General features: G+C 36.8%; 1 protein-coding gene across 1 annotated transcript; it reads left to right on the top strand.

The window, feature by feature from the left end:
• The first annotated feature begins 113 nt into the window (after nt 1–113).
• On the top strand, nt 114–27,513 carry MACC1 (MET transcriptional regulator MACC1). The gene is given in 7 exon segments (XM_027101337.1): nt 114–229; nt 1,707–1,721; nt 8,983–9,271; nt 9,273–10,094; nt 10,241–11,177; nt 13,862–14,050; nt 27,301–27,513. Coding segments are annotated over 7 exon segments (2,580 nt in total). The 5' UTR covers nt 114.

Genomic DNA, 27,513 nt, shown 5'->3' with positions numbered 1-27,513 from the left:
TCTATGCCAACCTGTTTATGTATTCTTACAAGAAATATATATATATATATATATATATACATATATATATATATATGTACACATATATATTATATTTACTTTGTAGGTGGAATAATGTTAACCAGTGAAAAAGCCCATTTTTGGTCAGGAGAAATTTCACGAAGTACGTCTGAAGGAAATTTGTTTGACATGGAAGCCCAAAAAGCCTCAAAAAATTGCAATATTACAGGTACACGAATTTATAATTATTGTAATTTTTTCCTCTACCACCACTAATTACTGGAGAACTACCTCTGAAAAGTGCTACAGAAGATTAAAAGAATGGTAAAATCTAAACTTTACCATGGAAATACATTTATCATTAAAAAGATGAGGAAAATAAAATAGTCAAACAACATATAATAAATATTATGAGGAGACAAAAACTATTAAATGAGTGGTATATTGCAGTAAATATAATGAATTTTGGGGTTAAAGAGATCTCTGTATGTTGGAGTGGGCTAATAAATACAGTATAAAAGAATTGAACAGATTCTCAGAGAAAAAGTAAGTTTTAAGAGAGTCCAATGGAACTGGGTTTGAAGAAAAGTGTAAAAATAAAAGAAATGCAACATTTATTTTTCAAAACACGTCTTCTGATTTTTAATATATGACACTTAAAGCTCATTTCAATCAATGTATAGTTCTATATATACTAAACAAAAAAGTCTGAAAGCTTATTGAACTCATTTTTCTATTTTAGCTTTCATTTTCTCTAAAGCAGCACCAGCTTCACAAAGTCCACAGAATCATTATCAATATTTTGCAAAATGACCAAGTATAAGTTGCTCTAAACATAAAAAAATTCAAGATTTTTGAGATATATAGAAATTAATTGTAGTTGATATATAAGTATTTTAATGTGTTGCTGATGCTTAAAATACCCACTTTCCAAAGTAATGTGTTTCCATTTTACAGTGGTAATAAGCATGTTCTTTGCCCTTTTAAACTTGAAAAATTTCAGGAAATCCCTTCAGGTAGTAAATCTAATGGTGGTCTATTTTTTCAACGTTTATTTTCATGAAATGTTCATTTTTCATGAAAAAATTCAGTGTTATTAAAATTTATCATTACGAAGTTATCAGAAAATAATCTAAGAAATGCATGATTGTCTAGTTCAGCATATTATTTTTTAACAAATTATTTAAGCTGTTCACAGACGTATTTGATATTTTTTTACATATTGACTATTATCAGAAAAGAAAAACATTAAATGAATAATTTAGATGTAATGAGACGAACCATTCAATGTTTAGAAAAATCTGGATAATTGACCAATTATTCTGTTTGTTCAGAGGTATTCTTTCATGAAAATGAAATATAAAACAGCGCATAGGAGAGAGGGGGAAGATGGCGGAAGAGTAAGACACGGAGATCACCTTCCTCCCCACAGAACATCAGAAATACATCTACACATGGAACAACTCCTACAGAACACCTACTGAACGCTGGCAGAAGACCTCAGACGTCCCAGAAGGCAAGAAACTCCCCCACGTACCTGGGTAGGGCAAAAGAAAAAAGAATAAACAGAGACAAAAGAATAGGGACGGGACCTGCACCAGTGGGAGGGAGCTGTGAAGGAGGAAAGGGTTCCACACACTAGGAAGCCCCTTTGCGTGCAGAGACTGCAGGTGGCAGAGGGGGAAAGCTTCAGAGCCATGGAGGAGAGTGCAGCCACAGGGGTGCGGAGGGCAAAGCGGAGACATTCCCGCACAGAGGATCAGTGCCGACTGGCACTCACCACCCCGAGAGGCTTGTCTGCTCACCCACTGGGGTGGGTGGGGCTGGGAGCTGAGGCTCTGGCTTCGGTCAGAGCACAGGGAGAGGACTGAGGTTGGCAGCATGAACACAGCCTGCAGGGGGCTAGTGCTCCACGGCTAGCCAGGAGGGAGTCCGGGGAAAAGTCTGGACCTGCCGAAGAGGCAAGAGACTTTTCCTTCCCTCTTTGTTTCCGGGTGTGCGAGGAGAAGGGATTAAGAGCTTAAAGGAGCTCCAGAGATGGGCGCGAGCCGCGGCTAACAGTGCAGACCACAGAGACGGGCATGAGACGCTAAGGCTGCTGCTGCCACCACGAAGAAGTCTGTGTGCGAGCACAGGTCACTATCCACACCCCCCTTCCGGGGAGTCTGATTAGCCCGCCACTGCCAGGGTCCCGGGATCCAGGGACAACTTCCCCGGGAGAATGCATGGCGCACCTCAGGCTGGTGCAACGTTACGCCGGCTTCTGCCGTAGCCACAGGCTCGCTCCGCACTCTGTACCCCTCCCTCCCCATGGCCTGAGTGAGCCAGAGCGGCCGAATTAGCGGCTTCTTTAACCCCGTCCTGTCTGAGCGAAGAACAGAAGCCCTCCTACACGCAGAGGCGGGGCCAAATCCAAAGCTGAGCCCCGGGAGCTGTGCGAATAAAGAAGAGAAAGGGAAATCTCTTCCAGCAGCCTCAGGAGCAGCAGATTAAATCTCCACAATCAACTTGATGTACCCTGCATCTGTGGAATACCTGAATAGACAACAAATCATCCCAAATTGAGGAGGTGGACTTTGAGAGCAAGATTTATGATTTCTTTCCCCTTTTCCTCTTTTTGTGAGTGTGTATGTGTATGCTTCTGTGTGAGATTTTGTCTGTATAGCTTTGCTTTCAGCATTTGTCCTAGGGTTCTATCCATCCGATTTTGGGGGTCTTTTTTTGCTTTTTTCTTACTTAAAAAAATTCTTTTTTCTTAATAATTATTTTAATAACTTTATTTTATTTTATCTTATTTTATTTTATACTCTTTCTTTCTTTCTTTCTTCCTTCCTTCCTTCCTTCCTTGCTTTCTTTCTTTCTTTCTTTCTACTTTTTCTCCCTTTTATTCTGAGACCTGTGGATGAAAGGCTCTTGGTGCTGCAGCCAGGAGTCAGGTCTGTGCCTCTGAGGTGGGAGAGCCAACTTTAGGACACTGGTCCACAAGAGACCTCCCAGCTCCACATAATATCAAACGGCAAAAATCTCCCAGAGATCTTCATCTCAACACCAAGACCCAGCTTCACTGAATGACCAGCAAGCTACAGTGCTGGACACCCTATGCCAGACAACTAGCAAGACAGGAACACAACACCACCCATTAACAGAGAGGCTGCCTAAAGTCATAATAAGTCCACAGACGCCCCAAAACACACCACCAGACGTGGACCTGCCCACCAGAAAGACAAGATCCAGCCTCATCCACCAGAACACAGGCACTAGTCCCCTCCGCCAGGAAACCTACACAGCCCACTGAACCAACCTTAGCCACTGGGGACGGACACCAAAAACAACGGGAACTACGAACCTGCAGCCTGCAAAAAGGAGACCCCAAACACAGTAAGATAAGCAAAATGAAAAGACAGAAAAACACACAGCAAATGAAGGAGCAAGATAAAAACCCACCAGACCTAACAAATGAAGAGGAAATAGGCAGTCTACCTGAAAAAGAATTCAGAATAATGATAGTAAAGATGATCCAAAATTTTGGAAATAGAATAGAGAAAATGCAAGAAACATTTAACAAGGACCTAGAAGAACTAAAGATGAAACAAGTAATGATGAACAACACAATAAATGAAAATAAAGCTACTCTAGAAGGGATCAATAGCAGAATAACTGAGGCAGAAGAACGAATAAGTGACCTGGAAGATAAAATAGTGGAAATAACTACTGCAGAGCAGAATAAAGAAAAAAGAATGAAAAGAACTGAGGACAGTCTCAGAGACCTCTGGGACAACATTAAACGCACCAACATTTGAATTATAGGAGTCCCAGAAGAAGAAGAGAAAAAGAAAGGGACTGAGAAAATATTTGAAGAGATTATAGTTGAAAACTTCCCTAATTTGGGAAAGGAAATGGTTAATCAAGTCCAGGAAGCACAGAGAGTCCCATACAGGATAAATCCAAGGAGAAACACACCAAGATACATATTAATCAAACTGTCAAAAATTAAATACAAAGAAAACATATTAAAAGCAGCAAGGGAAAAACAACAAATAACACACAAGGGAATCCGCATAAGTTTAACAGCTGATCTTTCAGCAGAAACTCTGCAAGCCAGAAGGGACTGGCAGGACATATTTAAAGTGATGAAGGAGAAAAACCTACAACCAAGATTACTCTACCCAGCAAGGATCTTATTCAGATTTGATGGAGAAATTAAAACCTTTACAGACAAGCAAAAGCTGATAGAGCTCAGCACCACCAAACCAGCTTTGCAACAACTGCTAAAGGATCTTCTCTAGGCAAGAAACACAAGAGAAGGAAAAGACCTACAATAACAAACCCAAAACAATTCAGAAAATGGTCACAAGAACATACATATCGATAATTACCTTAAATGTAAGTGGATTAAATGGTCCCACCAAAAGACACAGACGCCTGAATGGATACAAAAACAAGACCCATATATATGCTGTCTACAAGAGACCCACATCAATGCTCCAATCAAAAGACACAGACAAGCTGAAAGGATACAAAAACAAGACCAGTATTTATGCTGTCTACAAGAGACCCTCTTCAGGCCTAGGGACACATACAGACTGAAAGTGAGGGGATGGAAAAAGATATTCCATGCAAATGGAAACCAAAAGAAAACTGGAGTAGCAATTCTCATATCAGACAAAATAGACTTTAAAATAAAGATTATTAGAAGAGACAAAGAAGAATACTACATAATGATCAAGGGATCAATCCAAGAAGAAGATATAACAATTGTAAATATTTATGCACCCAACATAGGAGCACCTCAATACATAAGGCAAATAGTAACAGCCATAAAAGGGGAAGTCGACAGTAACACATTCATAGTAGGGGCCTTTAACACCCCACTTTCACCAATGGACAGATCATCCAAAATGAAAATAAATAAGGAAACATAAGCTTTAAATGATACATTAAACGAGATGGACTTAATTGATATTTATAGGACAGTCCAGGCAAAAACAACAGAATACACATTTTTCTCAAGTGCTCATGGAACATTCTCCAGGATATGTCATATCTTGGGTCAAAAATCAAGCCTTGGTAAATTTAAGAAAATTGAAATTGTATCAAGTATCTTTTCCGACCACAACGCTACGAGACTAGATATCAATTACAGAAAAAGATCTGTGAAAAATACAAACACTTGGAGGCTAAACAATACACTACTTAATAACGAAGTGATCACTGAAGAAATCAAAGAGGAAATCAAAAAATACCTAGAAACAAATGACAATGGAGACAGGAAAACCCAAAACCTATGGGATGCAGCAAAAACAGTTCTAAGAGGGAAGTTTATAGCAATACAATCCTACCTTAAAAAACAGGAAACATTTCGAATAAACAACCTGACATTGCACCTAAAGCAATTAGAGAAAGAAGAACAAAAAAGACCTAAAGTTAGCAGAAGGAAAGAAATCATAAAGATCAGATCAGAAATAAATGAAAAAGAAATGAAGGAAACGATAACAACGATCAATAAAACTAAAAGCTGGTTCTTTGAGAAGATAAACAAAATTGATAAACCATTAGCCAGACTCCTTAAGAAAAAAAGGGAGAAGACTCAAATCAATAGAATTAGAAATGAAAAAGGAGAAGTAACAGCTGACACTGCAGAAATAGAAAATATCCTGAGAGATTACTACAAGCAACTCTATGTCAATAAAATGGACAACCTGGAAGAAATGGACAAATTCTTAGAAATGCACAACGTGCCAAGACTGAATCAGGAAGAAATATAAATATGAACAGACCAATCACAAGCACTGAAATTGAAACTGTGTTTAAAAATCTTCCAAAAAGCAAAAGCCCAGGACCAGATAGCTTCACAGGCGAATTCTATCAAACATTTAGAGAAGAGCTAACACCTATCCTTCTCAAACTCTTCCAAAATATAGCAGAGGGAGGAACACTCCCAAACTCATTCTACGGGGCCACCATCACCCTGATACCAAAACCAGACAAGAATGTCACAAAGAAAGAAAACTACAGTCCAATATCACTGATGAACATAGATGCAAAAATCCTCAACAAAATACTAGTAAACAGAATCCAGCAGCACATTAAACGGATCATACACCATGATCAAGTGGGGTTTATTCCAGGAATGCAAGGATTCTTCAATATATGCAAATCAATCAATGTGATACACCATATTAACAAATTGAAGGAGAAAAACCATATAGTCATCTCAATAGATGCAGAGAAAGCTTTCGACAAAAATCAACACCCATTTATGATAAAAACCCTCCAGAACGTAGGCATAGAGGGAACTTTCCTCAACATAATGAAGGCCATATATGACAAACCCACAGTCAACATCATCCTCATTGGTGAAAAACTGAAAGCATTTCCACTAAGATCAGGAAGAAGACAAGGTTGCCCACTCTCACCACTCTTATTCAACATAGTTTTGGAAGTTTTAGCCACAGCAATCTGAGAAGAAAAAGAAATAAAAGGAATCCAAATCGGAAAAGAAGACGTAAAGCTGTCACTGTTTGCAGATGACATGATACTATACATAGAGAACCCTTAAGATGCTACCAGAAAACTACTAGAGCTAATCAATGAATTTGGTAAAGTAGCAGGATACAAAATTAATGCACAGAAATCTCTGGCATTCCTATACACTAACGATGAAAAATCTGAAAGTGAAATCAAGAAAACACTCCCATTTACCATTGCAACAAAAAGAATAAAATACCTTGGAATAAACTTACCTAAGGAGACAAAAGACCTGTATACAGAAAATTATAAGACACTGATGAAAGAAATTAAAGATGATACAAATAGATGGAGAGATATACCATGTTCTTGGATTGGAAGAATCAACATTGTGAAAATGACTCTACTACCCAAAGCAATCTACAGATTCAATGCAATCCCTATCAAACTACCACTGGCATTTTTCACAGAACTAGAACAAAAAATTTCACAATTTGTATGGAAACACAAAAGACCCCGAATAGCCAAAGCAATCTTGAGAACGAAAAATGGAGCTGGAGGAAAAAGGCTCCCTGACTTCAGACTATACTACAAAGCTACAGTAATCAAGACAGTATGGTACTGACACAAAAACAGAAAGATAGATCAATGGAACAGGATAGAAAGTCCAGAGATAAACCTACGCACATATGGTCACCTTATCCTTGATAAAGGAGGCAGGAATGTACAATGGAGAAAGGACAGCCTCTTCAATAAGTGGTGCTGGGAAAACTGGACAGGTACCATGTAGAAGTATGAGATTAGAACACTCCCTAACACCATACACAAAAATAAGCTCAAAATGGATTAAAGACCTAAATGTAAGGCCAGACACTATCAAACTCTTAGAGGAAAACATAGGCAGAACACTCTATGACATAAATCACAGCAAGATCCTTTTTGACCCACCTCCTAGAGAAATGGAAATAAAAACAAAAATAAACAAATGGGACCTAATGAAACTTCAGAGCTTTTGCCCAGCAAAGGAAACCATAAACAAGACCAAAAGACAGCCCTCAGAATGGGAGAAAATATTTGCAAATGAAGCAACTGACAAAGGATTAATCTCCAAGATTTACAAGCAGCTCACGCAGCTGAATAACAAAAAAAAGAACAACTTGATCCAAAAATGGGCAGAAGACCTAAATAGACATTTCTCCAAAGAAGACATACAGACTGCCAACAAACACATGAAGGAATGCTCAGCATCATTAATCATTAGAGAAATGCAAATCAGAACTACAATGTGATATCATCTCACACCAGTCAGAATGGCCATCATCAAAAAATCTAGAAACAATAAATGCTGGAGAGGGTGTGGAGAAAAGGGAACAGTCTTTCCCTGCTGGTGGGAATGTGAATTGGTACAGCCACTATGGAGAACAGTATGGGGGTTCCTTAAAAAACTACAAATAGAACTACCATATGACCCAGCAATCCCACTACTGGGCCTATACCTTGAGAAAACCATAATTCAAAAAGAGTCATGTTAAAAAAAAAAAAAAAAAAGAGTTATGTACCACAATGTTCATTGAAGCTCTATTTACAGTAGCCTGGAGATGGAAACAACCTAAGTATCCATCATCGGGTGAATGGATAAAGAAGATGTGGCACATATATACAATGGAATATTACTCAGCCATAAAAAGAAACGAAATTGAGTTATTTGTAGTGAGGTGGATGGACCTAGAGTCTGTCATACAGAGTGAAGTAAGTCAGAAAGAGAAAAGACAAATACCGTATGCTAACACATATATGTGGAATCTAAGAAAAAAAAATGTCATGAAGAACCTAGGGGTAAGACAGGAATAAAGACACAGACCTGCTAGAGAATGGACTCAGGATATGGGGAGGGGGAAGTGTAAGCTGTGACAAAGTGAGAGAGTGGCATGGACATATATACACTACCAAACGTAAAATAGATAGCTAGTGGGAAGCAGCCGCATAGCACAGGGAGATCAGATCAGTGGTTTGTGACCACCTAGAGGGGTGGGATAGGGAGGGTGGGAAGGAGGGAAATGCAAGAGGGAAGAGATATTGGAACATATGTATATGTATAGCTGATTCACTTTGTTATAAAGGAGAAACTAATATACCGTTGTAAAGCAATTATACTCCAATAAAGATGTAAAAAAAAAACACCAAGGCATAAATGTTTGTAGTCTGGATCATTTTCAAGAAGATGTGTTAAATGATTATTATCTAAATTGCTATACATTTGTTTATAAATCATAATGTCTTAAGATAAAGTAACATTACATATGGTCAAATAATCTGGTCAAACAATATCTCTTTCCTCACAACATGAAAATTTGACCAAATTTAACATTAATTTTGTAGTATTCATTAGACTGGAGATCAAAAAGCAAATAAAAACTCTTCAATTTTTTAGCTATAATAAAAATTAATCTTGGTTATATCTCAGAATGCCACTTCATCTTTGTTTTTCTTTGTTTTTGTTTAAATAACAACCAGACCCAGGTTTACCTCTCAACTGGCCCGATGATTTCACACTTCATGGCAATAGTGCTTCCAATGCTATGAATCCATTCTGGAATGAACTGTCCGCATCTAACCCATTTTTGGATGACATAATTCAGCTAAGAAATAACCAGAAGAGAGATAATATTTCCATCTTGAAGGAAGATCCTTTTCTTTTTTTTAGAGAAGTAGAAACTGGAAATTCTTTTGGTTCTTCTGGTGATGAACTTGACGTGCATCAGTTGCTTAGGCAGTCTTCCTCAAGGAAATCTGAAAGATCTAATTGTTTCAGAACTTTTGGACATTTTAGATGACACAGCACATGCCCATCAGAATATGCATAACTCTGACCAGATCTTAGAACAAGACTTATAATGGCTTCAAAATGATCGAGAGGCTTATAAAATGGCTTGGGTAAGTCAACATCACCTGGCCTGCTCCTGCCTAGATTTGAATACAATTAATCAGAGTCCTGGATGGGCCCAAACACAAGTTGCAGAGACCACAATAGTTTGCAAATTAAACTACCAGGGAGGGTCAGTACAATTACCTGAATCAGATATCACTGTTCTTGTGCCCCAAGGCCATGTAGCTGTGGGAGAATACCAACAGGTATCTTGAAGGGCTTTTCTAGATCCTCCACAGATGCTAAACCATGATCTTTCATGCACTGTAAGCCCACTGTTGGAAATCATGTTAGGTAACCTTAACACAATGGAAGCCATTTTGCTAGAGATGAAAATTGGAGCTGAAGTGAAAGAGGATCCTTTCAGCCAAGTCATGACAGAAGTGGTGTGTTTTCACAGCCAGGGTAAAGAAGGCCCTTTTAAAGTATTAAACAATTGCTACATTTATAAAGACACCATCCAAGTCAAGCTAGTAGACTTGAGTCAGGCAATGTATCTAGTGGTTGCTGCACAAACTAAATGTACTCAGTCACCAGCTGCCACCATTTGGGATTATATCCACAAAACCACCTCAGTTGGAACTTATGGGCATAAATATATCCATCCCAGTTTCACTGCTATTTTCACAGTTTGTGGACATAGTTATATGCCAGGAAGGCTTACAATCTCTGATATTAAGAAGGGTGAGGTGCTTCCCTGGTGGCACAGTGGTTGAGAGTCCACTTGCCGATGCAGGGGACACGGGTTCGTGCCCTGGTCCGGGAAGATCCCACATGCTGCGGAGCGGCTAGGTCCGTGAGCCATGGCCGCTGAGCCGCAAAAAAAAAAAAAAAAAAAAAAAAAAGGGTGGGAAACAGCACATCTCCAGTTGTGTTTCAGCTCTGGGGGAAACATTCCTTCTTACTTGAAAAGCCACAAGATTTAAGTATTTCTGTCTTTTCATGTGATCCTGATTTTGAAGTAAAGGTAGAAGGAAAAGGGAAAGAAATTAAACAAAAGCAGTTGCAATCAGGTCAAGTAGTTCATCAACAATTTTTATTCTCCTTAGTTGACTCCAGAGAAATGCACTTGTTTGTTTTCCGTGTTCAAGTGGAGCCTCCCAATGGTAGGCCAGTTACACAGTTCTTTATTACTGCACCTGATCCAGCCCCAAACCTAAAAAGCCTCTCAAATCTGCCAGGTGATTTGCAGAAGGAGAAGGAAATCAAGTCTGCTCCTTTATTACCAACAGTGCGTGTTAAATATCCTACATTTCAAAACAAAAATTTGAACTTTGCCAACTATGGGGTAACCCTGAAGACAGTGCTAAGACAAAGCAAGATTGACTACTTACTTGAATATTTCAAAGGGGACACAGTAGCTCTTCTTGGAGAAGGTAAAGTAAAAGCCATTGGATGGTCCAAAGTGAAAGAATGGTATGTGGGAGTCCTGAGAGGTAGGATTGGACTTTTACATTGCAAAAATGTCAAGGTGATTGCAAAGGAACAAGTAATGTCTATGTCAGATAATGTCTTCAAAACCAGGAATCTTCTTGAACAAATTACCCTGCCTCTTAAAAAACTGACTTACATCTACTCAGTTGTATTGACCTTGGTGTCAGAAAAAGTTTATGATTGGAAAGTTTTAGCTGATGTCCTAGGTTACTCACATCTGGCACTGGAAGATTTTGATCGAACACAAGCAGACAAAGAATCAGAAAAAGTTTCTTATGTTGTAAAGAAGTTAAAGGAAGATTTTCATGCAGATAGAAATACCAGGAAGTTTCTTTATGAACTTATTGTGGTGAGTATTGCTTGATCACAGTAATTTATTTACCATAGAGAACTTTATTGGCAATATTTATAAGTAAACATATGAGAGTAGTTAAAAAATTCTCAGCAGTCTCAAGTAAATTGAAGTCACTTTACAGCAAATATAGAGCTTTGCCTACAAGATCATATAACTGCTTTCTTAGATTTGACATTCAATTGTGATTTTCCCAGAAACTAGGCCCCCAAGGATCATCCTTTAATGGAAGATTAAAGATTCTGTTTGTGCTAGAGCATAACAGTTAAGAGATCCCTTCTTTTCCTTTTTCAAATATTTAGATAGCTCTTAAAATATCAGAGAAGCTCCAATTACATGAAAGTAAATAAGAACAAACTGAAACAAAGCTAGTTAACTTGACCATTGGTATCGGTTCACTTTTTAGTGTTTTTTAGACATATCACCAATGTCTTTAACTTTAGCAATTTAATATTCATCCTTTGTATGCAATGCATCACAATCCAAAAATGATATTGCTAATTCCCTTCTTAATCTTCATGTTTTAATAGGACTCTTAGGATTCTTTTTTTTTTAACATAGCATTCACCCCAGTGTAAGGCTCAGCAGAGATCTATAAAAAAGATGAAGAACTATTTTGCCTTAAATGTAGAAATTCAGTATTTTATAAAAGTAAAAAAAAAAAATCAAGAGCATTATTTCTAAAAATGGCTAAAATGTGACTGTATAAATAATGATAATGATATATACCGCTTCTCTAGGGTTCTCTATGTGTTTGGCACTGTCCCCAACATTCTATACATGCTCTCTCATTTAGTCATTTTAACCACTCTACAGGGTAAGTCTAGTTAGTATCTTCATCTTCAAATAGAGGAAACTGAGTCTTGGGCGGTTGGGCAACTTGCCCAAGTTCTGACAGTTGGTTAGTATCAGAGATGGGATTTGAAACCTTTTTGGTTCCAAAGCCACACGTAAAACCACTGTCTTCCTGAAACAAAGGTATTAACAATGCATGCGTGTGTGTAAAAATATTTGTTTGAGTACGTATGTTGGTGTGTAGTAAATATCATTATTACTGTGCAAAGCTGGTGCTGTGTAAGAGATGTAGATCTTCACATAGATAAGTCAGGTTCATGTAGAGGAGCAAAGATTTAACCAAAGTGCAAAAGGAGGAGAGAAATTTTTGGAGAGAAATTTATTCTGTGATGTTAACAATAATTTATATAATAAAGAACTATATATATAAAACAATCCCTCTCCTTCTGTTATTTTTATGTTTCTACAGTGATACTGTGAGGGGTGAATTTTTAAAGTCCAATATCTGATTGTTAAATAGGTGGTTTTATGATGGTGTGCTGCATTCTCACTTAACCCAGGCCATTTACAGTCATTGGCTGATCTACCTGGTTGAAGCTGCACATGCATTTTATAATAGCTCATTACCTCTCATAGCTCATGTTCAGCATGGAGCCATGAAAGTCTGAATTGAAAATTGCTTTCTTGTTTCTCTTAGTGGCAAAAAAGGTTATATTGGCCAAATGATCTGAAAGTTTAAGCCTGGTTACACCTGCTCTGTGTTGGTGTGTGATAACTGAGTAGCTTTGGTGACTAACTAGACAGTGCTGGTGGAGAGCTCATTCAAGGGAGTAGTTCCTAAAATTTTATATTTTGCCTCAGTGGAGGCTTCAGAATTTCTGAATGGAAAGAGCTAAGGCCTGGCTATCTGACCAGAAGACAATGAAGCATATTGTATAGAGGCTACCCCTTGAAACTTCATTTGCATAGTAAGTGTACTTACTTGGTAATTCATTTTTACTTATTGTTTCATAATGATAAAGCTTTTCAGTGCCATTAAATGATGAAGGGCTACCAAACATCTTTATCTGAACAGAAAAGAGATAGATAAATCTAATCTCGTATTATAAAAATATATTCAAGGCAAAAGAGAAAGTCATAGACTTGTTTTAAAACATGCATGGTGACTGACAAATCTCAGATGCTTAATTAAGGAAGAAAGAGTCTGAAGGTTTTCCAGTGTGCGTTGTTGAAACCTCAGTGTTTTATATTTGATACCTTGAGATTTAAATTTAGCAAAACTACACTGGTGGTGAATGGAGAGAGTAAATTTTTTTTAAGTCATAAATATCAATAGCTTTGTTCAAGGTTGTCGGAGTGTTTCATTTTTTATGCAATACACATGATTCTGGGAAGGTTTAAATCACATTTTGATTAAAAAAATAGAATAATGTACCAGCAACTGTGTGCTCCCTCTATAGAAATCCTGTAGCCAGTCCTCTGGTAAGGAAAGTAATTACTGTTCATATAGTAAATAATCATCTCTGGGTTGATAAATTATTGACTGCTAGAACCTCAGGGTATCTTTGGAAGTGGCTAATTCAACTTCTTCCTTTTGTAATTAAGGATATTAAGAAATATATTAGTTCAGTGGTTTACACAAGCCCCTATAATTAGTTAATGAGTTAGTCCTAAATCTCCCCTAATTCTGGTCTAGTTGTGGTCTCTGTACTTTGCTTGTTGGATTTGCTTAAAAGGTAAATCAGCTCTTTGAATTTTAGAAAATTCAAATATATGTGTGGTGAGAAAAAGGATGCCAGTTTCCAGAATATGTAATGACAAATTTAATTTATAGAAAAAAGCTCAAATTAGTTGCTTTTAATTATGCCATGCAATTGTTGCTGCAGGCTCTGCTGAAGACTGATTGCCAGGGGTTAGTAGCACATCTCGTCCAAGAGGCTGCTAGTCTGACTTCAGCTGTCAAGCTTGGAAAAGGCTGGAGGAAACTAGCTGAAAAGTTAGTACGACTCACAAAGCGACAAATGGAGGCATATGAAATTCCTCACCAAGGAAAAGCTGGAGATGTTGCTGTAGAGGTAAGATTTCTATTTGTCTAAATAGTGAAAAACTGCAGACCAGGTAAATCAAATGCAATCAAGAGTGCCCTGCATACGTGGATTGATTGAGTGTTCTAGAGGATGCACTAACTGAAGTCACTGCCCCTATAACCATTGATATTATCTGAAATATACACACATCACTCTTTAAAGGTATTAAGAACCTTTAAAATATACTGATGTTTCTCCTATTGGATTGCATATCTCCATGGCCTTTTATCAAATAAATTGACCAAATTAAATAGGCAGTTAGTATGTAGGGCTATAATAACTTGAGGCAGAGAACAGATAAACTTTGAAGGGAAGAGTTGGGACCCAGTCATGACAAGGAAAAAGGACATAGTAATTAATATTTATCAGCCTCAGGCACAGACTTAGTCATTGGTGGTAAATAATATTTGGTGACAAAAAGCATTAAGAGAGTAGATGGTGTGGGGTTCATTGGTAATGATAGCTAGAGATATCTACGAGCATTATCTCCTTTACAGTTTTGCATACAATAACTATAGACATCAAATACAAAATGACAGCATGTAGAACAAAGTAAATATTTAAAATGCAAATTTTTATTAATATTAAAACAAAGGTATACTATTAGGTGTAAGTTAGATAAATATTTTCTCTATTTAATACCGTAAAGAAATGTGAATCAGTTTTTATTGACTTAAATAAAAATATTCCAGTGATGAGCACATATAAAATGTTCTGTATCTTTCTCTTACATGAGTGTAAACATTTTCAAGATATTTCAGTTAAGGAAAGATTATCTCTCTAGTTAGATGATGACTTGACAGGAGGCAAAAGCTGTATTCGCTACTTCCTTTATGAGCATAGAACTGGGTATTAATTTCTTGAGAAAATTTTCTTACTTTGAAGTAACTATGTCAGCTGGGTGTGCAGGAGAAGACAAGCTTTTCCATGAAGGGTCAAGAGTCAAATCAAGTTAGTTGAATTCTAGCAGCTACAGTGGAAGTCTCAGCAGTCTGGCTTCTGGTTTCCTGAAACCTGACTCTCTAAACAAGATTCTTTAGCCACGACTAGCCAAAGGCTGAAGCCATCTTTCCTTTGCATAGATTACATTTATCTCTATATACTAAGAAGGGCATTACAACCTACAGATCAGTTTTTACTGAATGAGCCAAAAATGAGAAATCTTTAAGAAATAAAAAAGGAACAGTACTGTACGTGATATGCTACTCTGATATTTTAGTTAACTGACTAAAAAATTGTGTAATTGAGATACCACTACATACCTATTAGAGTGGCCAAAATCCAGAACACTGACCACACCAAATACTGTTGAGGATATGGAGTAACAGGAACCCTCACTCATTGCTGGTGGGAATATACAATCACTTTGGAGCACCTTGGCTGTTTCTGGCAAATGAAACATACTCTTGGTATGTGATCCATCAGTCATGCTCCTTAGTATTTATCCAAAGGAATTAAAAACTTTTGTGCACACAAAAACCTGCACATGAATGTTTATAGCAACTTTATTCGTAATTACTAAACGTGGAAGAAACCAAGAGGTCCTTCAGTAGGTGAATGGATAAATAAACTGTGGTACAATGGAATATTGTGTGACAATGGAATATTATTCAACACTAAAAAGAAATGAGCTATGAAGCCATGAAAAGACATGGAGGAACCTTAAGAGCACATTACTAAGCAAAAGAACCCAATCTGAAAAGGCTATATACTGTACGAGTCCAAATATATGACATTCTGGAAAAGTCAAAACTATGGAGACAGTGAAAAGATCAGTGGTTGTCAGGGGTTGGGAGGGAAGGATAAATAAGCAGAGCACAGAGGGTTTTTAGGGCAGTGAAAGTACTCAGTATGATACCATAATGATGGATACATAACATTTTATATTTGTTCAAACCCATAGAATGTACAACACTGGGAGTCAACCCTACAGTAAACTATGGACTTTGAGTGATTATGATATATTAGTGTAGATTCATCAGTTGTACCAAATATACCACTATGGTGAAGGATGTTGATAATGGGGAGGCTGTGCATGTTGGGGGGGGCAGGGCATAAACAGGAAATCTCTATACCTTCCTCTCAATTTTGCTGTGAACCTAAAATGGCTCTAAAAAAAAATCTTTTAAAAAACGTTGTCTCATTGAAATCAGGACTTATTTTTTTCTTAATAAGCTCGGTTTTTAAAAAGGTTTTATTTAGAGTTGTTTATCAGAGTGCTATTTATCAAAGAGTTTTTTGTTAAGTATCCAACTTCTCTCTGATTGTGGTTGTTTACAGTTTGTCCTCCCCAGAATCTTCATGGAGGCCAACAAACAGGCTACTTTTCCTTTATTTACTTTTGCACAGCCCAGATCACAAATGACTAAGTCTACGCCTGAGGCTGATAAACACTCAGAAGCAGAAAGGAAAGCCCCTATGTGTCTTTCTAGGGGCTATTGTTCAATCTATTGGGATTAACACTAACAATCATCACTTTGATGCATATTGTTAAATGTTTAGAAAATAATTCACGCATATTGGCCTGAAGCTGTTCCAAATAATCTATGAGAATCTTTACCTTTTAGGCCATGTAAAGTAAGGGTAAATATATGCTGATTTCCATCTCTCTGAAAAAAATATAGTTGTACAATATTTTTCTCCTAGGAAGGAGATGATTCCTAAATATGATCAATTTACAAGTTAAGCAGTTGATTTCAAAACATACTTATATTAGTTCTGGGTAGGGTGTACAGAGGGAGGGAATTGAAATTGGGGCAGGGAGATAACAAGTTCTTGTGGTTCCCATGCTGCTTTATTTCCTTTATCTCACTTCCTCAGTGGGCACAAATTTAGAGAATTTCCTCCTATGTGTGCCAATGTCTACAATCATGTTCTTTTCACTCACTTTCCTTGCTTTTCAACTTCTCCCTTTTTCCTTTGTTCTTTTTTTATTTTATCTAACAGTTATGTGGCACTTACTCTGTGCCAGCCACTATTCCAGTAACATTTCAAAAATTAACTTATTTAATCCTTTCAACAAAAACTTGTGGGGCAGATAACTAATGTTATCTAAGCTGTAGGGAGGCTAAGTAACTTGCTCAAACATGCATAGCTAGGAAGTCATGGAACGAGTTTTGGAGCACAAACCTTGACTTTGGGGTCCTTGCACTTTAACCATTACACTCTGACCATCCAGTCCAAATCCAATATAGTGGCTGAGTGGCAGAGCTGGGAGTTACGGTTAGGATGGAGAGTTTAAGCAACTAATTTCACTTTTTCTTTTTTCAAGCTATGATAGGATACTATCAAAATTTGCCTCAACATCTTCATCAAGCCTCAACCAATTAAAGAATGGATTATTAATAGTGTGTCAGATTTTTCTTTAATACTTCTGACCACTTCTTATTCTTTTCTTTTTTTTAATTTTTTAATTTAATTTAATTTTATTTTTTATACAGCAGGTCCTTATTAGTCATCAATTTTAATACACATCAGTGTATACATGTCAATCCCAATCACCCAATTCATCACACCACCACCCCCCACGCCCCACCACCCCCCACGCCGCTTTCCCTTATTCTTTTCTAAGATGAAAAAAGTCTCTCTCTGGAGACTTCTGAGAACAACACTTTTAAATTAACCGTCTCCCTAAGTAAAATTTTAAGAAATTTTCTAATGACATTGTAATTCCTACGTGAAAGCAAAATTATAAAACTTGGAATATGATTATAAGCAAAACATGTTTTTCAGAGAATTTCTTTTGGGAAAAAAAACCTATTTATACTTATACAAAGACGTTTAACTCTTGCCAAGGTTTTCCTGTGAAAGTTAGTAAAAATTCGTTGGAATTTTTCTGAGCTTTAATTAAAAAAAATAGGTATCAATAAAATATTAGAAAAATAGCGCATTTTAAAAACAGTTGTATTTTACAAGTGGAAATGCTGGGGATTTCAGGACCAAGATATTCACAGGCCTAAATTAGGTACTCTTTATTTAACCTTCTGGAGATTATTACCATATATGATAATAACTTCCCTAGCAACTCTCTCACCTTGGTTCCCTGCCTAACAATAAAGGTTATGCTCTTTCCCTCTTATTCAATATGGACATTTATTCACTAAGGACACTAAGGGTTCGCTTCCCCTTTTAAATTACCTACTACCAGTGCCCACTGGGCTCCAATAAACCTGTTGAGGCTGATTTCTTATTTGACTTATCAGAATGGGCCATCCTCCCTATGAAAGCCCAATGAAGTGAACATTCCTAATTGTAATGTTTTCATCTCAGAAACCACTCACCTATAGACAGCTGTAACCAGCAAGATATATTTATGTCTTCTTGCCATCTGTACTTAATCAGTGAGGATCTAATTCTCTGTTCTATCTTCTAGCTACAATCTTTTCCCTCCTCATTCTCTAACTGACAGCTGTAGTGTTCAGAGCACTTTATTCTAAGTCTAGATTAAAAATGGGAAAGTAGGTAATCCTCAAACAGCTAATTTTATTAGTACTTTTATAGGTGAATAAAAATTCTATATGGAGTTCTTCCTACTTTTTTAGAATCTTGCCTCTGTATCCTTGCTTTCAGTATTAAATTAATCCGTACAATTAATATGTTTTCTGGGATTATCAGTTCTCCGCATTATCAGTTCTCAGCATCCCTGGGAGCTACAAAAAACACAAACAGAATGAAAAATATGAATTTTTTTCTCTAAAGCCAAGTTTCATTTGGCATGGGAATTGGGATAAACTGTTAATATTTGAATTGTTATATATATATATTTTTAATTTATTTATTTTTGGCTGTGTTGGGTCTTCATTGCTGCACGTGGGCTTTCTCTAGTTGCACTGAGCAGGGGGTACTCTTCGTTGTGGTGCGCAGGCTTCCCATTGTGGTGGCTTCTCTTGTTGCGGAGCACGGGCTCTAGGCACATGGGCTTCAGTAGTTGTGGCACGCAGGCTCAGTAGTTGTGGCTCGCAGGCTCTAGAGCACAGGCTCAGTAGTTGTGGCGCACGGGCTTAGTTGCTCCGTGGCATGTGGGATCTTCCCGGACCAGGGCTCGAACCCATGTCCCCTGCATTGGCAGGCGGATTCTTAACCACTGTGCCACCAGGGAAGCCCTGAATTGTTATATTTTAAACAAGTATATGATTAGATGCTGAAATAAGTAAATATAACTAATAATGAGAATGATAATAGTTGTTGCGATTTATTGCATATTTACTGTGTGTCATCTAATCATTATGATCATTTTCTTTGTAATATCTCATGTACTTTAACAAAGTTTGTAAGGAAGACATTAGAACCATCCTCTTTTTACAGATATGCAAACTGAGAGTGAATGCATTTGTGTAAGCTATCCAGAATTACATGGCTGTTAAGTGACAGAACTAGGATTTAAATCCAGGTTTGTTTTACACACAGTTATTCTCTTGCTCTGCTGATGATAAATTCTTTCAGAGTTAACTAAAGGAAAGAAGATCAAAGAGGCAGGAGCTGTCAGAGGGCACATCCTAGTCCTGAAGGATGGGTAGCATTTGAATAATTGGAGAGGACTAGAAGGGGAGTTCAGTGCTTCTGGATACAATGACTTCTAGAGACCACTGAGGAGAATATGTGGGCTTGAGGAGAGAGTGCATCTTATTAATTATGGGGAGACACGGTTGGATATATATATTTTGGAGAGTCTTGAATGACTGCCAGAGCAGAGGTTAAGATTCCTTGTCTGGATTTCTGTTTCAGCTCTACCATCTATTAGCCCTAAGACCTTGGACAAGTCATTTGACTTTTTTAGGAATCTTTTTTTTTCTGTAAAAAAATCATTTTTTTTGTAAAATCATTTTTTGTAAAATGATAGTAATAATACTGTCGTATTCATCAGATGTTTGGAGGATTAAGTGAGATAATATATGTGAAATATTTGGGAAAATGCTTTGCACATTGTAATAGCTAAATATATGTTATATTATTATTATTTATTTTGTCTAAGAGGAAGAGGTAAATTTGACAACTGTGTGACACTGAGTGATTTTGGAAAAGGGAATAAAGTATACTAATTTTTTAGTAATATGGTGGAGAGTAACTGTAGAAAGAATGTAGGTAAGGGGTAAGTCAGCAGTGATTTTGAGCCTTCTCTTCTGAGAAACTGGCAGAATGGTAATGCATGGAAAAAATGAGAAAAAAAATCCTGGCTGACCAGCTTTTTCTTACTGGCTTAACAACATTTAATTTTCCTTGGAAAATATCTCTTGCAAAAGGTAAAAGGAATGTCCTTCAAGTCTTATGGTTTTCTGATTTTCCGACTCACACTGCAATGCCTGGATTCTGCTTACAGGGATGTGGCATTGTCTGGTTCTGTATCTGGGCCCGGCTCAGTTCTAGCCTTAGTACTTAAATTTATGATTTGCTGTTCTTTTACAGTAAGAAGTATATTTATAATTTCTTTAAAAAGGGGAGAGTATTATATGGAAATTCATCTACCATTGGTAAAATGTATAGAATAATTTCTCAAATCTTCATTGTTTGTATTAGAGATTTGGCACAGTGACATAATATTTAGATTATCATTGTTTATTTTGTACAGTACTATAATGCTTTGTGCTATAATCTTTAATTCCGAAAAAATACTCCATTTTTTGAGACGATGGAATAAAGAAAAAAGGATATCACAGTGCAATACATTGGGGTAACACATTGTATTCCTATGATCTTTGGTTTAATTCTGCATTATATATCTGATTACCACACTGAAAATCAGATAGAAGTAATAATCATATTAGGTTAAATGTTACAAAGGTATTTAAAAATGTATTTAGAGACACTAATATTTGAATTTGATTTTAGATTTTTCTTTATTAAGATTTATTGTTAGGGATCACAAACAATAGGAAATTTCAGAAAACCAAAGCCCAGCTAATTATAAGACTTAAATTAGCATTTATTAAAACTGTTTACTACTGAAATAAATTTGTTGCAATACAATAGTGAGATGGCCTCGGATTTATAACCAGGTGACCTGTAGTCTCTTCCTAATTAAGAATTGGTTGGAATAGCTTAGCCAGCAGGTTCTCCTAAGATGTTAGACTATTTTGATGCAGTAGTAAGGAATGTGTCCTCTGTCTTCCTGTGGCTCATGCTTAACCCCTGAAGTTTCAAGTGGTTATTTCTAGAGCAAACACAGCTGGCTGTGCCCAAAGAGACTTTTCCAAGAAAATCTTAGGTCAAGTTTTAACCAAGTCCGGTACCGTCTCCTTTCTAAGGAAATAGGGACCCCAGATATGTTAGTCTCCCTTCTTTTCTAAAGATAACGGCAACCTCATTTCAATAATATTTATGTAGTTACCAATTAAAGGTGATGGAAGGCCCACCTCGATATTGTAAATGATGCACTGAAGATAAAATGCATATAATAATCATTAATGAGGCAAATTTCCCTTGATACTTCTTCAGATAATTGTACTTAAAATGAAATGTTGCTCCAATCGTTTTATGAGGAAAGTAGGTGGATTATTAATCCTTTAATGTGGCAAAATGTAATTATCCAAAGGTAGTTAAAACCACTTGCATTCTTTATACTATTCATATTTTATGAGCTAAAAAAAGACATAGAGTGCTTTGCTCAAATTTGAATTGCTTTTGTTCATGTTGCATTTCGTCATCTAGTGAGTCTGATTGGCTTTTGGAAACAAGCACTCTAAATTTAGAAAACTTTTTTTTTTTTAATCTCTATTCCATTTCATTTCTTTTGGCATCCCACTTATTACTTTTTCATTGCTCCTTTACCTTCTTATTTGTCCTCTAGTATCTGGAAGATAAACCAAAGACATATTCCTACTATACAAATTCTGGGAGCTTAGAAACTGCTCAGCTTTGGTAGATTAAATGCCTACTGGTGCTGCTGCCCTTTATATAAAGAGATCAAAGCACATAGATGAGAAATTAATAACTCTCTGCTTTTATTAGCCTCATGCTTCTTATTCAGAGATGAATCCATAAACACCATGAAGTTAACATCAAAAAGCTAAGAGTAAAGGGGCAAGAATGATGCTTGTGTGTCAGATATTTGTGATAAAGATGAGAAGCCTGATGGAAGTTGTTTTGTGATCAGGAATAATAAAACAAACCCTGAAGAGCATGCTTTCCTTCTGATTAGTCAAAGCATTAGTGCAGTGTTTCTGCATATCTTCCATTAAATCATAACACTGAGCAAGAGAGGAAGAACTATTTTTAGACCACTGAATAGGTATAAGATAATGTAAACCTGGAAGAGATCTTGGCAGTCCACAACTCATTTCCAGTTTTAGATGACTTAACTTAGATCATTCCGGAAAGAAAATTGTTTATTCTACTCATTCATTCAAACTTTTCCAGAGAAAATGATTTCATTTTCTGTTTATTACAAAGTTTAGAATCCTTGTGGCCTTAATGTGTATGTATATTTGGACATAATTTCATAAAGTCTGTAGTTAATTAATGTATGGAAGTTACCTTTTGTGTCTTTGCCTGTGATAACATATGTTCACTTGCTGAGTACGAAAATAGAATGATCTTAGAAAATTAAAAAATGCTGAAGAAAAATGTAAGTATTTAAGAACTTGAGTCCAAATGTCATATATCTATACCACAAAGGATGACAAACAACTGATTAGACTTTTGCATTGATGAAAGCTGGACTTCTATCAGGCTTTGTTAAGGCAATCTCAGTATAGAAAAAGTTGTATTTACTCTGCCTGGCAGAGACTTTCTTATTGAGGGAAAACGTAGTTCTTAATATTTTTCATCAGTGTATCAAGTACATAACTACAACATATGCTTTTGAACCCATTCCTTCTCTATTTTTCTTGATACTTGCCCCCTTAGTTACATGCCCCAACTCCATAATTTTTTTTTTTTTTTTTTTTTTTTTGCGGTACGCGGGCTTCTCACTGCTGTGGCCTCTCCCGTTGCGGAGCACAGGCTCCGGACGCGCAGGCCCAGCGGCCACGGCTCACGGGCCCAGCCGCTCCACGGCATGTGGGATCTTCCCGGACCGGGGCACGAACCCGTGTCCCCTGCATCGGCAGGCAGACTCTCAACCACTGCACCACCAGGGAAGCCCCATAATTATTTTAATGTTTGTCTGTGTTTATGTCTTTTCTGTCTAAAGAAAGTTAACTTTTCTCCTTGAGTATGTTGCGTTTGCTACCTCTCTAGTCCTCAACAACCCTAAATTCTCCATCTGGCTAAGTTAGGATTCAAACCAAACTCTCCTTTCAATTAATATTACTTTATAGAGACCTTTTTCCTTTTAAACATACTTTCATTTTCCACTGCTTCTACTTCTAGCTTTGTCTCTCTTCCTTTAACTTCCAAATTCCAGACATGACCCATTTGTTCTGTGGCTTCCAGTTCCTTGGCACCTGCTCATACCTGCAGTCTGCCTTCCACCATTCTCTTGAAACTGCCTCCTCCAAGGTTACCAAAGTCCTGTCAATTGCCAAAATCCTGAATTTTCTCAATTTTCTTTCATGTTTCCACATCACTTGATGTTCGAGGTAGCAGAAGACGTAACAGAAAAGAGATGTCCTGAGTGAGTGCCATGCTGGTAGATGTTTTACAAGTTCTTCAAGGGAGGAAAATCCCTAACTTAAAGCTTTTGCCCATTTTCTTGGTGTAAAAACTCCCAACATGGGTGATTTTCGTCTTACAATGTGATGTCACTGAACATGGAATTGGGAGGCTATATGAACAATAGGCTGGTGTGAGCCAGCTCCAGCAAACCACTGAATGTCCTTTGGGGGATACTATCAGCCCTTAACTTTTGCAACATGAAGCAATCTGCTTCATTTTCTATTACTCTGACACTAGCTTCTCTCCATCCTTTTATTGCTTTTCTTTCTTAGTTGTGGTCCCTAACTGTAGACTTAATTAAAGGTTAAATTTTTCATTCCTTTTTTTTCCTCCGTGGCATTTTCCTCTACTCTCATGCTTTTCACCATCATTTTAGCACAAGTGACGCTAAACTCTTGCCTACTCCCTAGAGATCATCTCTCTATTCCAATTTCTTATTGGAAATAAGAGATAGCCCCTTTTTACTTCAAACTCAGTAAGGCTAAAATCCGACTGCTTATCTTTTCCTCACCCAAAAAGTACCCACTTTCCACCATATCCTACTGAAAAGCATTAAATGCAAACAATATGCCAGACACTTCATGAGGTACTTTGGACACAGACATGGAGATTATTATCCATATTTTATAGATTAAAAAATTCAAAGCTCAGATAAGTTAATAAATTTACTCTAACTGACCCATCCAATACCCAATGGAAATCAGATGTGAACCCAGGATTCTGAAATCAAAACTCATCTTTCTTTCTGTTACACCATAGTGCTTCTCGGTTGATGGAACTATCCTTTTTTTTCTTACACTGAATTAGAATGTGCAAGTAATTTTTGAGTTTTTCTTAATCATTATTTAGTATAAAACCCTGTCTATTCATACATTGGGCCAGTGTTTGTGCAAGTATGTACCTCCCTTCTATGCTTTAAAGCTTCTAAAAACAAGAGCCCTGCTATATATCAACATTTTATTCCTTTTTGTAACAAAATTCCTTATAGCAGTAACTCAGTAATTTTGATTTAATAAGTGAAATAATTAATTAATGAACAACAATGTATTTAAAATATTTTCACTGTATGTGTACTACAGTGGTGTTTCTCTGTCATCTGTATTGAGAGCCACCAATGATGTTATATATAGCAGAACAAATTTTGCACTGAAGGAATATTCAGGCTTAATTTGCTACAAAGAGGAGCAAAAATGGGATGCAAAATGTGCTCATATTTTAGTACAAATCATGCAGTTTACCATTGCCATAGTATTTTTAGCCCAAAGCCACTGTACCTATTTCTAGGTAGCTTATGGTTTAGACTCCAGGGGATCTCCAATGAGTGTAGAGCAATATGCCTCCTTGTATTTCTGACTAATTCAGAGGACTCCTGGAAAGTCTTTTTACACTTTCAGAGGTCCTAATTAGGGTCCAGGACTCAGCAATCTTTCCACATTTCTCTGAATTGCAAGAGCTGACCATACTGTTCTGCTATCAGTACAAATTGCCAGACTTGAGGAGATTATGTGGCCCTCTGCATAAGTAAGTTGGTAAGTGTATCATTGGACTTCTGCATCTGTAGTTTCTAATTCCCATATCACCTTGGTGTATTTCCTGCTTCTGACAGCAGCAAGGGGCTCCTTCGTCATTGAGTATGCCTCAGGCCTTTTCTATACATAGCAATGCACTGTGCTGCCGCAAGGTATGTGATGCAGAGCTTTTCTACCCAGGAAAGTTAGTGAAGATGTGTACTTTGAATCTGCACTGTAGTGCACAACCTGTAAATTACCCATCTGCCATTCTTAAGAGACATCTGTTTTCAGTGATACTGTGCCATTATCTTGGTACTGAAATGCTCTCAGTTGCTGTTTATCATAAAATATCTTCAAATACATCTTTTTATCAGACTCAGTCACTAAGGGGCTTAGAATAAAGTCTTAGAAGCCTTTAGCTATAAACACTATTATTTTAAACAATATATAACAAGTTGAAAAATAATGTAACAGCTAGTCGAGCATCAGGGAATTTTAAATGAATGCAACATAGAATACAGGTCTCAAAGCTTTTACAGTGGGTCACGGGATTATTCCCACTACAGAATAATCTACTCATTTAGTGCTTTTTTGCATCTTAGCAGTGATAGGCAAGATTGAATCTGCCAAAAGGCTCTATTAATATGCCTCACCTCATCTTCCATTGCAGAGTATTCGTGGGACTTACTCTTTGGGAGGTTTGGTTTCAGTGTGAATACTCAGAAAAATAGATGAGAGAACACCTCATTCACAGTTCTTTATAAATCAGCTTAGTGAGGATAAAGCTTATATACAGAAATATGGAATGATTTCTGTTGCTGCATTATGACTACATAGATAGGGTTTAACTTTGATAATTATCTTCCATTCAATACCTTGAAGACTCGAGCTTTGTCTAGAGAGGTGAAAATATGGGTGTTCATGGCTTCCCAGGAATGCTAATTGGATAAATAACATCAAATTATCCTTTGAGCCTGATGCATAGCCTTTCATATAGATTGAATTGAAACATAACAGAACTCCTTATTTAGGTCTTTCATTCTTTTAACTTCAATTGTAGGGTATATGGGGGTATCAGTGGAAGGTGAAGGATTATATGCCAAGGCCCTTTATCATGTGATATTACTGTTAATTGAGTCTCTGTTTTAAGAGGGCAACTCTGTATAATATGTAGCTAACAATCTGTGTTCCTGCACTTTGAAAGTGATAAAATCACAAATGAATTAGTTTAGTGAACCCAAATAAGTAGCAAGTAACAAAGTTTATATTCCAAATATTCCAGTTACAAGTGCAGAGATCGTTTTGTTGTTTTCCTAGAGAAAATGTATTTTAACCTGGGTGTGTGTGTGTGTGTGTGTGTTTTCCACAATTTGTCTTATTTGGTCGGCCTTTGTCTCTATTCTCGCTAAGCCTGGTTGCCTTGGTTACCATTACATACACCCTTGTATGTGAGGTTCCTCTTTGGCGTACATTTATTTCTATGGAAACAATGAGGTCATTGGTATGGGTAGGTGCTTAGGGAAAGCATAATAAGTATTGAATATCTATCTTTCTTTTGGTCATTAAAATGTATCATTAAATTATTTTTTAATTAGAGAATTATATTTTTGCTTTCCTTTTGACTTGATCGTGAAGCTACATTTTTCCTCGTTTATAGACTTTGTCAAATAAAATGACTTAAATCATTAGATATACTGTATACTTCCTTCTTGTTATATGTGGTATGGTAAAGATCTCCACAGACACATAACAATAAAAGAGTTATTATTTTAACCTTAAAAGTCTGTCAGAGAGCAAAAAGTTTATCGCAATAACATCTGTTACAATAAAAAAATTGCACAAGGAATTTTGTATTCCTATGAAGACAATGAACAATGTTTAGATCATGAATCAAGAAAAAAAAAAGCCCTACTTCTGGTCATTATTTTTTAAATCTTGAGGTTTAGAAACAGGAATATAACAGAGGAGTGATAGTTATTAAAACATGTTTTCTGTGACATTAAATAAGTTATATGTAATTGGTATTCCATTTTCTTCTTAAGTTTTAAGAGGCTTTTAAACCTTTTTTTAAGGCATCTATTTTCCTCTCTGATTTATTTCCAAACTACTCCAGTTTAATGTTTTTTTTCTTTATAGATGATGTGGAAACCTGCCTGTGATTTTCTCTATACTTGGAGTGCTCACTACGGAAATAGTTACAGAGATGTGTTACAAGACCTTCAATCAGCTTTGGACAGAATGAAAAACCCTGTGACCAAACAAAGGCAAGACTTAACTGGAGCTTTAATACTAGTAAATTCTTTAGAGGTTTTGAGAGCAACTACATTCTCCACTTCTTAGGAAGTATAG

Source organism: Aethalodelphis obliquidens, unplaced genomic scaffold (assembly GCF_003676395.1).
Source record: "Aethalodelphis obliquidens isolate GAN/ISIS:26980383/991018 unplaced genomic scaffold, ASM367639v1 scaffold5, whole genome shotgun sequence".
NCBI lineage: Eukaryota > Metazoa > Chordata > Mammalia > Artiodactyla > Delphinidae > Aethalodelphis > Aethalodelphis obliquidens.
This window is presented reverse-complemented; position numbering and strand designations above follow the sequence as displayed.